We start from the raw sequence: 15,593 nt of genomic DNA, 5'->3' as shown, positions 1-15,593 counted from the left end.
CAAGGAGTGTTGGTCCTTAATGCTCTTCAACTTCGTTCTTTATTTGGCCTTTTTAACATTTTTGGATTCGAGCGTCACTGGTGAGTTTTTTGTACAAGAAACGCGCGTCTGGCGTAAATATAAAATTTAATCCTGGTATCTATGATGAGTGTATTAATTCCTAATGTTCTTAATGTATATTCGTGTATCAATCGGTTTTTAATAATATCGTGGTGTCCAAGTGTACTGTCGTATTCATGGGAGTTGTCGATAGTTATTTTGTGTTAAACATGTTGTTATGTATTATTATATTATACTATTTAATATTTTTCTGTCCTGTGTGTTCATGCGTTTTTTTGTACTGTTTACCTGTCACATTATTTTGCCATTTTAGTGGTAATTTTATCATTGCCATATAAGCGAGAAATTTGGCCAGACTTTAAACCATGATCAACCCCTATTTTCCCAAGTCAGGAATATGTTCCGTGGTATTCCTCTTATAGTTTATGTGTTTCCTTCGGTTTAAGTATGTGACCTGAATTTTGTTTTCGTTTAGAAAGATATATAGAAGCCTTAACAATGGAGCTTAACATGTACGAATATGTTACGATGTACATGTAAAAACATGTTTAAACTCATTTTTATAACATTTTCTTTAATCTAGATCATGCCTTTGCTATGTAGTGTACCAAAGACCCGGCTGTTCATTTTAACAGGTAGTATTTTAAGAAAGATAAGTTTAATCAACATCTTCAAAACAAATAGAATTATTAAGGGTTTTCTGTTTCGGTATATATCGATTGTCTATATTGTAGCTTTACAATTCATTTGACACTTTGGTAGCTTACTTTTGATGAATAAAATACCGAGAATTATAAACGGCAGCTTTTAAATGTGCGTCACATTATATTATGCATGTCCAAACTCATGAAGGTTTATGTTCAGTTGTTCCCGTTTGTTTTTGTTATCAGTACACGAAAAGTCTTAATTGATAGCTGATATTTGATCATATCCGTTTATTCCTTCATTCCTTCATTACTTTTGTAAATATGGTAACTTAGAGCTGGAAATAGTGCAGTGACCTCTTTTTATAAATGAAAAAGGTATTGTCCCCTATGCGTTTGTTTTGTTAGTGATCAGATACTATTTACTTACTCCTCAAATCTCTACGCCTGTTATTGAAATCTATTGCATCGTGTGGTGTAAAGCAACTCAAAAGTACCCAGGTTAATAAAAAACAAAATTACCTTATTCCAATTGAGGTTTTTTTTATAAACAAGAAAGTTACTGTATTATGTTCGATAAGCGTTCTATAACAATAATACTTTAAATTATTTCTACTTAATTCACATAAATTATTCGATGCCATTTCCGTATTGCGTAGACGATAACGCAACGACAATGCATGCATATTGATAGTATGTTGATGCTTTTTTTTAGTTTGTGTCAATGTTGAAACGGCATGGGCTCTCATATCGGGTAAGTTATGTATCTCCAAAAAGATATTTATAAGAGTGTTTTATGTCTTAGATGTTCCTACAATTAATGCATGTAAGTTTGTAACTAATAAAGAATTTCCCCTTTGCAATTCAAATAACTGAAAAAATAGACACTAAAAAAAAGCTCAACATAATATCGCAATCAAGGAAAATAACAATACGCAAAGAAAGGAAAAAAAAATGTATTGTTTGTTATCATGTGTCTTTAAGTTGTTATATCTTTTCAACGCCTTTTGATACTTTTTTTATATCATGTACGTTCAACAGATTCACATTTTTCTGAAGAAAACAAATAAAAATATAATTTCATTTTTTTGCTATTCATTTATATCTTAACAAATTGATATAACACATGTCAAATTTCACAAATATAACCTCCTAGGTATTTTCCACTGTCACATCCATTATCATGGAACTTGTATCTATGTCTAGCGTAGAAGAACATGCAGTCGTTTTCACTATCAAGTTTACTATCGGGTCCCTGATTAAATGCAAAGGCAAAATAAGTCATCTGTGTTGCTTCTCCGTGTTTTATCCATCTCCAATCGCCATTTGGTAGGTATCTATTGATATTACGTCCACCAACGTAGTAGTGAATACCTGTGAGGAAATCATCTTCATAATTAATATTCAATGACGTATGAATTTTGTTACAATGTAATCATTGGTGCTTTGTTAATCAATCGGAGCGTTTGGAAGAGATCAAAAGTAGCAACAAAAACCTTTAAAAACATTTTATAAAATTCAACTACTAAAACATGTAAAACGAAGTAATTATTTTGTTTAAAATATCACAAAACTATGTGGATTCTTTCTTTTTTAAGAGAACATGTCTTCGAGACACTGTAAAACAATTAAAATCCTGCTGCCTGCGTGTCAAACTGTATTTTACATCTTACTTGATAGTATAGTGCATTTATAGATTATCGTTCATCATCTCAACGAAATTGAATTTTCTCGCTTAAACAATAATAATCTGTTTGTCGCTATTTCACATATGACGACATTGTTGATTTTATTGACAACGGGCACGTACACCTTAACTTTTAAACAATAATGTTTCATTTTACACTAAAGTACTGAGAATCAAAATTGTCTTGGCTTATACATTGTTATACACGCAGATATGTTTGAATGTGGATGAGCTAGAACATACATTTGTGAAGTTTAGCAGACTATAACCGTCTGCTAGAGTTTTGTATTAACAATACAGATACTGAATTATTTTGTCGTAAGATTTTAAACATCCACGATTATATTTTTATTAACATAGTTCTGATTTTTTTAAGCAGCCTTATTAAAAGTTATTAAGTATTTTTTAGTTTGGTAAGCTCCTCAGTGTTTGTACCTATTGTTAATATTTTGTCCTCGAGCATTACTGGGGAGACATTAAATTGTCAAAAATATTCATCGCAATTTGAACATGGATAAAAAGGTGTCTCACATAGAATTTTAAGTCATTTCCTTTTTTTATATTATATCTGGTACAGTAAAAGTAGCACAGGTATTGTTCTTATGAATGTTAAACAAAATTAATAAGATTGTCTTCATAATCAAAACGACAGTATAGTTTCCCATCGATAATTCTTAAATTGTAAGTAAACAATAATTTCTGCAAATATTTTGAGAGATAATTACCTGAATTCCGCTTCTGAAGGAACAATTTCATGATCATGGCTTCTTCGATAGTTTCGAAGTTAGCAAGGTAAGCACCAGGGTCTGTACAGCTCGCCTGTGATATAAGTAAAAGTAAAATGACAAAAATACATCCATAGAAAATTCAAAACGCAAAGTCCTTTTATAAAACGGCAAAATCAAAGTGCAAACACGTCAAACGAATAGAAATCAGCAGTCATATTCCTCATTCAGAACATGCATTTCCTTATGTAGAAAATGTTAGAATAAACATGGTTTCATAGCTTGCAAAACCCCTGAATTATATGACAGTCTAAAACAATTCCAATATATTGACTACAATGTATGAGTATATCAAAATCAGGTATAAAGGGAAAGCAAATATAATTAATAAAGTAACAGTAGTTTACCGTGGTTCGAAATTTATAAATCGATTGGGAAAAAAAGCAAATACGGGTTACAAACTAAAACTGAGGGAAACACATGAAATATGAGAGGAGAACTACAACACAACAAACACACAGAAACGAACTATAATACAACAATGGTCATTTTTCTGACTTAATACAAGACAGTTTAAGAAAAAATGGTGGGTTAAACCTGGTTTTTTGGCCATGCCAAACCTCCTACTTTTATGACAATGTTAATTATAACATAACAATGACAAGACTACATGACAACAGTACATGACAAGACTACATTACAATTAAATGGGAGAACACGTAGCACAGCAAAAACACGAATGCTAACAAAAAGGTACCAAGTTTAACATTTAATACTCCAGACGCCCGTTTAGTCCATACAAGACTATACAGTGACGTTCAGATGGGAAAAAAATCGAAAGCAAAAACAAAACAAATAGTAAACCATTTCATAGTAAAGCATTGAAAAATCAAAGATTTAAAAGTTGACATATTTTTTATGGGAAAATCACCATGAACATTTTATCAAAACACTTAATTACATGATACTTATATGTGGCTACTTGATAAATTCACGCTAATAAAGCTAGCTTATGTAATATTGTTTAGCTTTTGTGTGATTTCCCTCTTATTTTCAGTATTTCATACTAAAATATCTCATCATGAATACCAGGATTAAAATATAGTATTTTCGGCACGCGTTTCGTTTACAAAAGGTTCATCAATGACACTCGAATCTACCAAAGTGAAAAAGTTCGAAGTTTAAGAGCATTGAGGACCAACTAATTTTTAAAGTTTTGTCATATACAGCTAAGAACATCTATTCATTTGTCATTTAGGAGCCTTTTATAGCTGAATATGTGGTATGGACTTTGCTCAATGTTGAAGGCCGTACGGTGATTTACAGCTGTTAATTTCCTGTCATCTGATCTCTTGTGGATAGTTGTCTCATTGACAAATATACCAAATGTTTTGCATATATAGTCTTGTGTTCCCGTACTTTTTTTCTTAAAAGTTTTCTATCTAAGTAATACATACAAATGCTGCATCACCAGATACGTTGTCATCCTTGATAGAATAACAACCTTTCCCTATCTTCTCGTATGGTTTTTCGCAGCTCACTGTTTAACATAAAAAAAAAGATACGAAAGATTTATAACTTCATAACTTCATATCATGTAAATTCATAATTCATATCTTTTATTACAATGTGTACAATGTGCATTTACATGTAAATAACCTCTTCATAGACACAAGGATTGAAATTTGATATTTACGCCGGACGCCCGTTTTGACTATAGAAGACTCATAAGTGACGCCCGAATAAAAAAATGATAAAAAGGCCTAATTGATATGTTGAACAGCATCAAAGATAAAAAATCCTAAACGTTTTGCTAAATACAGCTAAGTCAAGGCAACAGTACATGTAGTATGCCACTGTTCAAAATTCATAAATCGATAAAGAAACAAAAAAAGGGGTTACAAACTTAAACTGAGGGAACCTATCAAATATAAGAGGAGAACAAAGGAACAACAGAAACACAACACAAACAGGGAACACACATAGAAACAAATGTTAATGTAACAACAGTCATTTTCCTGACTTGGTACAGGGTATTTTATGACAAAAATGATGGATGAACCTGGTTTTGTGGCATGCCAAACCTCCTTCTTGAATGGCAGTGTTAATTATAACATTTAAATGACAACAATACACGACAGGGTTACAATATATAAACAGGTAAATGGGACAACATATAGGAAAGAGAAACAAAGGAATAAAAGCCTTCAAAAGGTAACAGGTTAAAAAATATTTGTTAACGCCAGACGCGCGCTACGTCCACACAAAAATATGTTCAGATGTAAAAAAGTTTGAAAGCCGTAACAACTACAAAGTTGAAGATCGCCGAGGACCAAAAGTTTCAAAAAGTTGTGAGGCCAGGGTTATCCGTCTGGAACAAAAACATCATTATTATCAAGAATAAAACATAGTTTTGCTAACAGTTAATTATATAAAATGACTATACAATAGATACACATGATTAATTTGAAGTGGTGACTAGCTAAGGTAACACCAACAAATAGGTAGAAAAAAAAACATTTACTTAGGCTAAACAATTGAAATTATCAATCTGGCAATTGATGGTAACAGCTTTTAGACGAATTATGTATGCATAAGTAAAAGAAATAAATTTGGCAAAAATATCTCATCATTATAATCAAAATAAAACCACATCTTTTTATTCTTCACATTACTCTAATAGTGTTTCTTTACTAATGCTTTAGCAATTATGGCAGAAAATGATGATTTGAAACATTGTTTTTATAGGTAGATTTAATAGTTAGAGACATAGAACATGAATCAAAAACAAATGTTGCAAACCTGTTGTTATTTGCATGCTTTACAAAAAACCAGGACAATATTTGATCTTTATAATAACTACATTTCTAAAAAGTAATGTATAACTGACCATGTATCTTTGTTAGCTATATCGTTCTTCAAAATTTAATTTGCTTTCAAATATCTTGCGTATTGAAAGTTTCATATTTTAAAACAAAATTTGCTGCTTATTGTGTTTATAGTCATAAATGGCTGAGGTCCTATTCATTTTCAAAACTTACCGCTATTCATGTTATTTAGCATTTTTTAGCTTTTAATTACGGTTATCGATCTACTTATCAGTCCGGATCCATAACGAGTTTATACTTAATAAAGTATTATCTGCATACACCCATATTGACGTTCTTTCTTGTATCGATCTACCTCTTACACCCAGGTATACACTATCATATACTCAACAAGTAACATTCGATTTTTTTTCACTTGCATCGATTGACGTGCATGCTTACACTTGCATCTACAAAGTTTGTCAAACTATACACCTTGTTAAAACTCACCTCTGATCGAATCATTAAGTTATGTGGATTTGGTTTTAAACTAAATGCACCTAACTTTTGTCAACTTTATTGTATGGTCTTACATTTTAACTCAATTCCCTCGTTCATTTCTAATAGAGAAAAGTAAAAAAAAGAACAAGTGCACATTTCCTTTTTGTTTTCATCGTTCTATATACTGTTTATTCATTTATTTTCGTGGATACCAATTTTCGTGGTTTAAAAAAAGCCTCCCTATTCGTGAATATTCGTCATTATCATTATTAATGTTATTATCATTATACAGTATTGATAACAGCGCATTATATAATATTAAAATAACCCTAAGCGCGTTACAAACTATATCCATTCACATATATAAGTATTATCAATAAAGTATATACGTCCATGTTAAAAACTTCTAAATCAATTAGATTTTAGAAATATAGCATTGATAAACAATAAAATATATATAAAATGGGCCTGATCAAATTAATAAAATGAAAATGGAAAAGGGAAATATGTCAAAGAGACAACAACCCGACAATAGAACAGACAACACCAGAAGGTCACCAATTGGTCTTCAATGCAGCGCAAAACTCCCACACCCGGAGGCGTCCTTCAGATGGTAATTAGGGAGATATTGAATCTGTACCAATAAAAATAAGTTAAACTTCAATAACATTTGCTAATAAAAATTCGAAATGAACCAATAAAGGTAAGTTCAAAATTCAAAGTCTGCATTCTTTCCTTCAGAAGAGGGTTATTCGTTTAACATCTAAATTCATGGTTCTCCTGTACCCACGAAATCCACGAAATTTGATATCCAACGAATATAGATGAATTCACAGTACTAGACGTTTTCTCAAACACTTACCATTAACTGTATTCTGTATGACTTCCTGGTTAAATATCTCTCTCAGTTGTTGATTCAAATTTGACATATTAAATTCAGCATATAGAGGACCTGTAGCTTTGTTATTAAGTAAAGGAATATGTACGTTTGTTTCTCCGTCAGCTCCACAAATTGCAGACATCAAGCAGTAGAAAAGCCAGACATCACTATGCAGAGCAGACATATTTGAAATCTGTGTACAACTGAACAATGGAAAACTTTACGACTATGCACACAAAACTATACCTATATATTGATCATTTGAAGTGCGAACATCCGAATATTGTAATTATGTTGTAATTTAACAGTACATGTTGGGCGTTAGTTAAACAAATGCATCATTGAGTGTCTTATTGACTAACTAGGCGTTATAGATTTCCACCCTAAATATATTAAGCACTTTTGTAATAGATATAATTAAAAAATCAGTTCCTTGCTAATAAGTTAACTCCCAAGACAGTCGAGTGTCATCAAATATCAACCATTTGTAAGTGTTTCTGTGATTGGTTCTAACTTTAATTATAAGTGCTTGTTCAATTGCCATCAAGATTGAAATACATTTGTAGTGACATGACAAAATATAATGATAAACAGAAACGTTTTACGTAATTTTATGACTGTGAAATTTACCAAGAATATATAATACTGTTGATATATTATATATTGTTGATGTTTTCTTCTGAAAATGTTCCGCATTTCACAGCGGGATAATACTTTTACTTTAATTATTTATCCCTTATTTGATTAACTTAGTTTGTATTTACATTGTATCAAAAATCAAATTGTTGTTGTTCAGTGTATGTTTATTTGAGTTACTACATTTATTTTTGCAATAAGCCATTCAAATTGTCATTTTATATTGTGTCTTTCTATGTTGTGATGTTGCACTATTGTTTCAAAAAAGGAGAAGGTTTTGCAACTGTTTACACCTGTACTTAGTTAGGAATATGATGGTCACAGTAGTTCTCGTTTTTTTTATATAACTCATAAGTGGTTCCTGTTTCTCGATTTTTGATTTTTGATACATGTTAGACCGTTGGTCTTCCCATTTGTCATGTTGTATGGTTTTACACTTGTTAATGTAAAGGCTCTTTAAAGCTTGATATTTGGTGTCAACCGAGGCTCCGTGTTGAAGACCGTACCATAACCTATAATGGTTTGCTTTTATAAATTGTGACTTGGATGGAGAGTTGTCTCATTGGCACTCATACCATATCTTCCTATATCTATGATAATATGAAACAGTTGGGTTCCCCACCTCCTTGTTTATGTTAGAAGAATTGTAGTATCGCATTTAATAATGAAGTCTACAATACAAGGACGTTTTTTGAAAAGTTGACAAGACTTACTTTAAAACTATTTTTATTTCATAATGCACAACGCACAAATCTTTTACGTATAATTAAATGCACGAATGTATTTTTCCTCATTTAGGTTTTATTCGTAATTTGTAACAGAATAGCTATGGTTTCACCTTAATGATATATTCTTCTGATTTTTCCGTCTCGTTCAGTCTCGTTGAAATCTCATTCACCTTAATGAGCACTCTAGTGTTATTTCAAGACACAATTGCTCTTAGAAATCGAAACAAAAGTAATCTTGTACAATATACATGATATATCTGAGAAGACGTTTTACTTTGACATCAGGTTTAGTCCACCTTTTCTACTTCAGTCAGGAATATGTCAGTTGTTAACACTAAGATTGAAAGTAACTGTTAGGAAAAATATGGTTGTTTAATTTGATAGATGTTTTATGTGTTTCTTTTTGTTTTTTATTGTTCTAATTGAGATTGTGACACAGTGATGACTGTTGTACACCTATTTTTGACAATTATCATACAATTAGACGTTTACAACTATACAACCAGATTCATCCTACACATGATTGATAAAAACAATCATTGATTTTTTAATTTATGTTGTCGTTATTTTGTGCTCTACATGAACACATATAATTAATCATAATCCGTAAATTTCCATAAATATTTTGATTACGACATGTACAACCAATGGAACGAATGAAATGCATAATAATTTTTATACACGATGCATGCATTCACCCTACCATATGTATAAAAAGAGAAAGGATCTGTGCACCACTTGATTTTGAATATTGTCAGATATTCGAAATTCTCTTGAATACATATATATGTGACATTTAGTTAGTTTTCTTGTTTTGACACCCTTTGTAAGCACCGCATTTGGTCTATTTCATGGCGGACAGTTTTATATTGGTGAAGGAAGCCGGAGTGCATGGAGAAAACCAACAATAGGAAAAACTAACTAGCCTAGTCATTGAAGAATGAAGTCTAGTGCACAGGCACGAGCAGGGTTCGAACTCACAACCTAAGTGTTGACTGGCTAGTGATTACAGTAGTTATCACTTAGACCACTCGGACACCGAAGACCATTCATTTGTCATTCAAGTCAATCCACTACTGTACACTAAAGTTTTTGGTTTCGGTCTAAATCTACATCGCATCAATTGTACTGATAAAACGTTCCAATATAGATATAAGAAGATGTGGTATGATTGGCAATATGACAACTTTCACAATTTGTAAACAAAACTATTTTAGGTCAAAGTACGGTCTTCAACACGGAGCCATGGCTTAAACAGAACTGAAAGCTATGACAGGCCTCAAAATTACAAGTGTAAAAGCAATCAAACAAGAAAACCAACGGTATAATTTTTATACAAGACGAGAAACATGTGTGCAAACAGATGCAGCAGATTTAAATGTTTTAATAGATAATCAAGCTTCACCCTTATCTAAGACAACAGTGTAAAAGAAAGACACACAATAAAATATCAATTGAAATGGCTCGATTCAATTAAAAGACATATTAACGCAATCAAGTTCAATACATTGAACGAATACATTTGAACTATAACACAATATAAATACAAAATCAATAAAATATTCCCATAAGTCGGATGAAAATAGATAGCTCAAGCATTACACATGATTGAAAAACATTGACCAAAACATCCCAAAAAAAAAATAAATGGAAAACAAGTTGTTCACGATTGTAAGTGTTTCCACTGTTAAATATGTTTTTGTGATGGGCAAATATTAGTCTAAAATTCCGCTAGGTGTCAAACAAAATATAAAGTGAGTGGCAGCGTCTGATAACATAGGGGAAATAATAATCAATACGTATATACAAAACTAGTGCAAAGTAGATAAAACTATCAGGAATTAACATCATTTGCAAAAGCAGTGTAATTTGTGAAATTGATTTTTGTACTATAATAATCTTGTGGTTTTCCAGAAAGGCAGGAATTATATTAATTTGATCTTTTCAGAAAAATAATAATACAAACAAATACAAATGTTCAATGAGATAACTATACGAAAGTTTGTTTATTTTCATTTTAAATCCTCATTTTTTAAAAAGGTAATACTATCGGGAAAGGTTACTATCATTGATTGATCAGAATGCTTACCTATCAGTAAGATGAAATTGATCATAATTTAATTTGTGTTATTTGCACGCGACTGAACAATATACATTATGATCATTGATTTTGTTGACACAAAGCAACATATTGTTTATTTATCATCGTGTGTATTGTAAGTTCTTCTTTCATATGTTTGACAGGTAAGAGAATGATTTGTTATCTTTTTGGCCTCGGTTAATATAGAACAAAATGATCATCATAAGAAATAACTGTAGCCATGCATTCCTGAAAAGATCAACAGTAAAACCTGGCTTTACCAGATCCTGTATAAACCAAACATGTTCTTAAGCACCGTCATATCAATTTGTATATGTTCTGATCCTAATACAACCCAACACCAGCCAATACCGAACAACATTTTAAGTCCCGAATGAGTTCAGTTTAAACAGGTATTACTGTAATTCCACATGTGTACACATTGTCAATCACACATACTTATCAGTTGTTAATCCGCCATATTTTTAAATTGTAGTCTTGTATGTCAACATATGTATCGATGTTGATATATTTAAATATCATAAAGACTCTCCATTTGTTTTCTTAGTTGTGTTCTATCATTTCAATAAGGGGCCTATATAGGTATACGTCACTGTCACTGCATTTGAAAATGATATGATGAACTAGGGATTTTCAAATTTATTGTTGCCTTCGCTCGTGTAACCGCCCAACTACACACGTACACTTTACAACTTATGTATACACAAACCAGACGTATGCTGACAGTACACTTCCTATGAAGTAGAATCTGCTTATCCTTCTGGAGCACCTGAGATAACTCCCAGTTTTTAGTTGGGTTGGTGTTGCTGTTGCTTATAAAAAGAAAATGTGATGTGATCACGAATGAGACAACTTTCCACATGACCAAAATGACACAGAAATTAACCCCTATAGGTCAACTTACACCATTTAGTCTTACCTATCACGTATATGTATAGCCGGCGGTATTATCATTTTATTAGAAATAGTTATCAAAAGTACCAGGATTATAATTTTATACGCCAGACGCGCGTTTCGTCTACATAAGACTCATCAGTGACGCTCAGATCAAAATAGTTAAAAAGCCAAATAAATACAAAGTTGAAGAGCATTGAGGATCAAAAATTCATAAAAGTTGTGCCAAATATGGCTAAGGTAATCTACTACTGGGGTAAGAAAATCCTTAGTTTTTCGAAAAATTCAAAGTTTGTAAACAGAAAATTTATAAAATGACCATACAATAGAAAGCCATTTAGACATAACAGAATGTTTTTCCATATGATTTGCACTTGCCTGTAAATTTAAAAATTACTTCAGGGGACAATCGGAAATTGAAAACCACCCTCCCGAAAAAAGAACGGATTAATAATTGAACCCTGGTTTACTTTAGTTTTCTAAATACGTTTTGTATTTTGCCTTCAGTTGACATTGGAGAATGGACTGAGTAAAATATTATTATGAAATGTTCTATTGCGTTACCTGCAGTAGAAAGATGACTATGAGGGACCGGATCGACAGAATAAAACAAACATCATCATCATCATCATCATCATCATCATCATCATCATCATCATCATCATCATCATCATCATCATCATCATCATCATCATCATCATCATCATCATCATCATCATCATCATCATCATCATCATCATCATCATCATCATCAGTTTGTCGGTCACAATTCCCACTATAAAGTAACAATCTTTTACAAGTAACAGTACACAACTTCAGGTTATCGGTAAGTTTCTATTATTCTGCTCACATCTGGATAAGTGAAATTTATCTACTGCCTGTAATCTATTTTTTGCACAACGAGATATTCCTCGTATCAAATTCCATTGAAACCTGGGTTAAATTAAATGTCCTGTCCATGACCATGAAACAATATTATTTAATTTACGTTGGCTATTCTTTACGTCATTGATGACACACACAATGTACATTACGGCCATGGCTTCGGACATATATAATTATTGCATTAATATTCAAATCAAAGCACTCAGCCTTTTCACTTGAACATCTTTTTTCTGTAATCTTTGATTAGATATTCTGAAGAAGATAAACAGTTTCTAGTGTCTACAATGTCTAGTGTTAAAATTTGACACCGTAACACGAGATATGACGTCATAAAAGTACAAGACTTAGTCCTGTTATGTATGCCCTGACGTCAACTAAACACTGTTCTGTTTTTCTGACGTACAATTAAGGATGATTGCTTGTCATGTTTTGAAATTTTTGTCAGATTTTCGATTTTGCCAATGTACCCCCATTTTCCTTTTTATAAATCGTTTACATGTATAATTATAAGTCATTTGCAAAAGTCTTCTGAAATTTTATTCATTTTCTAATAGTTTTTGAGAATCTTACCTGGTCAATGAATAAACCTAAATATTATGAAAAATCACGAGTGAACATTTCCAGTCAAATCTCCAATTCCGAAAACAGGCATATGGACCCCTATATTTTTGTTGTTGCTTTTTTGATTCCTCAATCAATGCGTACCCTATCAATATATACTATTGTTATGGAAAGCTATTTATTTTGAAACTTAGCAGCAAACTTCTTTAGTTCTGTTCTGTTTGCACTGACTTACCCTTAATCCTGTTATGTTTGCCCTGACTTACCCCTAATCGTGGTCTGTTTGCCCTGACTTACCCTTAATCCTGTTCTGTTTGCCCTGACTTACCCTCAATCCTGTTCTGATTGCCCAAACGTACCCTTAATCCTGTTCTGATTGCCCAAACGTACCCTTAATCCTGTTCTGTTTGCCCTGACTTACCCTTAATCCTGTATGTTTGCCCTGACTTACCCTCAATCCTGTTCTGTTTGCCCTGACTTACCCTTAATCCTGTTCTGTTTGCCCTGACTTACCCTTAATCCTGTTATGTTTGCCCTGACTTACCCTTTATCCTGTTCTGTTTGCCCTGAGTTACCCTTAATCCTGTTCTGTTTGCCCTGACTTACCCTAAATCCTGTTATATTTGCCCTGACTTACCCTCAATCCTGTTTTGATTGCCCAAACGTACCCTTAATCCTGTTCTGTTTGCCCTGACTTACCCTTAATCCTGTTCTGTTTGCCCTGACTTACCCTTAATCCTGTTATGTTTGCCCTGACTTACCCCTAATCGTGGTCTGTTTGCCCTGTCTTCCCCCTTATCATGTTATGTTTGCACAGACTTACCCTTAATCATGTTCTGTTTGCCCTGACTTACCTATAATCCTGTTTTGTTTGCACAGACTTAACCCTTTATCCTGTTCTGTTTGCCTACACCTATTCCTACCACGTGTACTTACCATTACTTCTATCTTGTACGCTGCGTTTCACCTCCTGTTGAATAACTCTCTTTAGTTGTTGAGTCACGGATGACAAATTTCAATCAGCAAAAAGTGGCGCCTTAACATTATTCATTAATGGAATTTGTATATTTGTATTTTCGTCCGCTTTGCAAACACGAAAAACTGTCAACATGTACAAAACACAGACAATGAACACCGTGGACATCTTTTAAATCTTTCAAAAACTTATAAAATAACGTTAAAGGTTCATAAAAATATCATGCATGTTTTAATTAAATAAATATGAAACAGTATTCTCCTTTCAAAGTGTTAGCATCCGGAAAATAGTAATTACACTTTTCATAATACAGTTAAGGCTGGACGAAAGTTAAACTACAGCAAACCAAAGGTGGAGGTAGCAGCTTTACCATAGCAATGGATTTTTTTTAATCTTTATGAAATATGTAGAATCATAATGTTTCTTCCTATCCTTTGTTTCTTCGTATATTTATACGGGGTGGGGGAATTGGGGGCGGGGGCGGGGGGGGGAGGGTGATCGAGCAGCTTTGATAAAAAAATTAACATTGGTAGCAGACTGTTTTGTCCTGTTGGGAAGTGACTGTGCTCGTGTTCAATAATGTTACCTTTAAATTATCTGTACCTAAACGGGATATACGGTAATGCGTTCGTGCCGGGATATACGGTAATGCGTTCGTGCAAGGCATGATATACTAATGGCGAATTTCGTGCTGTGTAAAGATAGCAACATTTTGAAAAACTTAATTTAATATATTAATAAAGTTGTGTATTTAATAATTGCCAATGTACGTGTAGTAAAAAAAAATAGTGTACAATACACGTATGTTCTTAGTTCAGCAATAAGGCAAACAGAATTGATTTGAATAATGCAAATACAGAGAAACCTGACTTAACCAAATCCTGTATAAACCGAAAAGCTATACAAACCAAACAAGTTATTAAGCACTGTCATACCGAATTGTATGCATTGTGAACCTGATAAAACCGAACATCGGTCAAAACCGAACAAAGCCGGTATATGCAACAGAATTGGTTGACATTTCTGACAATCATTTTGGCATTTGTTACAGGCAGTCATTGCTTTTTACGGTGACACGTTCATCGGTAAGGGGAAAACAAGGGTTTCAGTGTATACTAGAATGTTTGAACATTGAACATGACGTGATCGATTCAACTTTCGAACTGGCGATATTTTTAATTAAACGTAATGAAATAACTTCCTGTTCATAAGCTTGTTTACCAAAAATTGCATATTTGAAAATGGGAATTAAAAAGAATAATCTAGTGTTGCGTTTCTAAAGTCGGTCAGAATATTTTTTCGACAGGTACATGTAACCCTCTTTATTCAGCCTTGTATTCGGTTAACAACAAAAACCCACGTACAGAAGTAAAATCAAGCTTTTAATCGGTACATTTGTTTGGAGGAAATGAACTCTTGTATGCTTTCATAATACGACAAATTAAAATAAACACAATAAATTTTCCCCTCGAAGTGCAAATATTTCGTGCTTGATTTTACTTGTTTTT

The 15,593-nt window shown here is 32.6% G+C and overlaps 1 protein-coding gene across 1 annotated transcript; it reads right to left on the bottom strand.

Moving 5' to 3' along the window:
- Positions 1 to 1,646: 1,646 nt before the first annotated feature.
- On the bottom strand, positions 1,647 to 7,562 carry LOC139502435 (uncharacterized). Its single transcript, XM_071291912.1, has 4 exons — positions 7,287 to 7,562; positions 4,574 to 4,656; positions 3,117 to 3,210; positions 1,647 to 2,078 (listed from the first exon to the last, which is right to left on the bottom strand). Exons 1-4 carry the CDS (start codon positions 7,486 to 7,488, stop codon positions 1,834 to 1,836), a joined length of 624 nt encoding a protein of 207 aa, XP_071148013.1. The 5' UTR covers positions 7,489 to 7,562; the 3' UTR covers positions 1,647 to 1,833.
- Between the last annotated feature and the right edge of the window lie 8,031 nt (positions 7,563 to 15,593).

This window comes from Mytilus edulis, chromosome 14 (assembly GCF_963676685.1).
Source record: "Mytilus edulis chromosome 14, xbMytEdul2.2, whole genome shotgun sequence".
NCBI lineage: Eukaryota > Metazoa > Mollusca > Bivalvia > Mytilida > Mytilidae > Mytilus > Mytilus edulis.
This window is presented reverse-complemented; position numbering and strand designations above follow the sequence as displayed.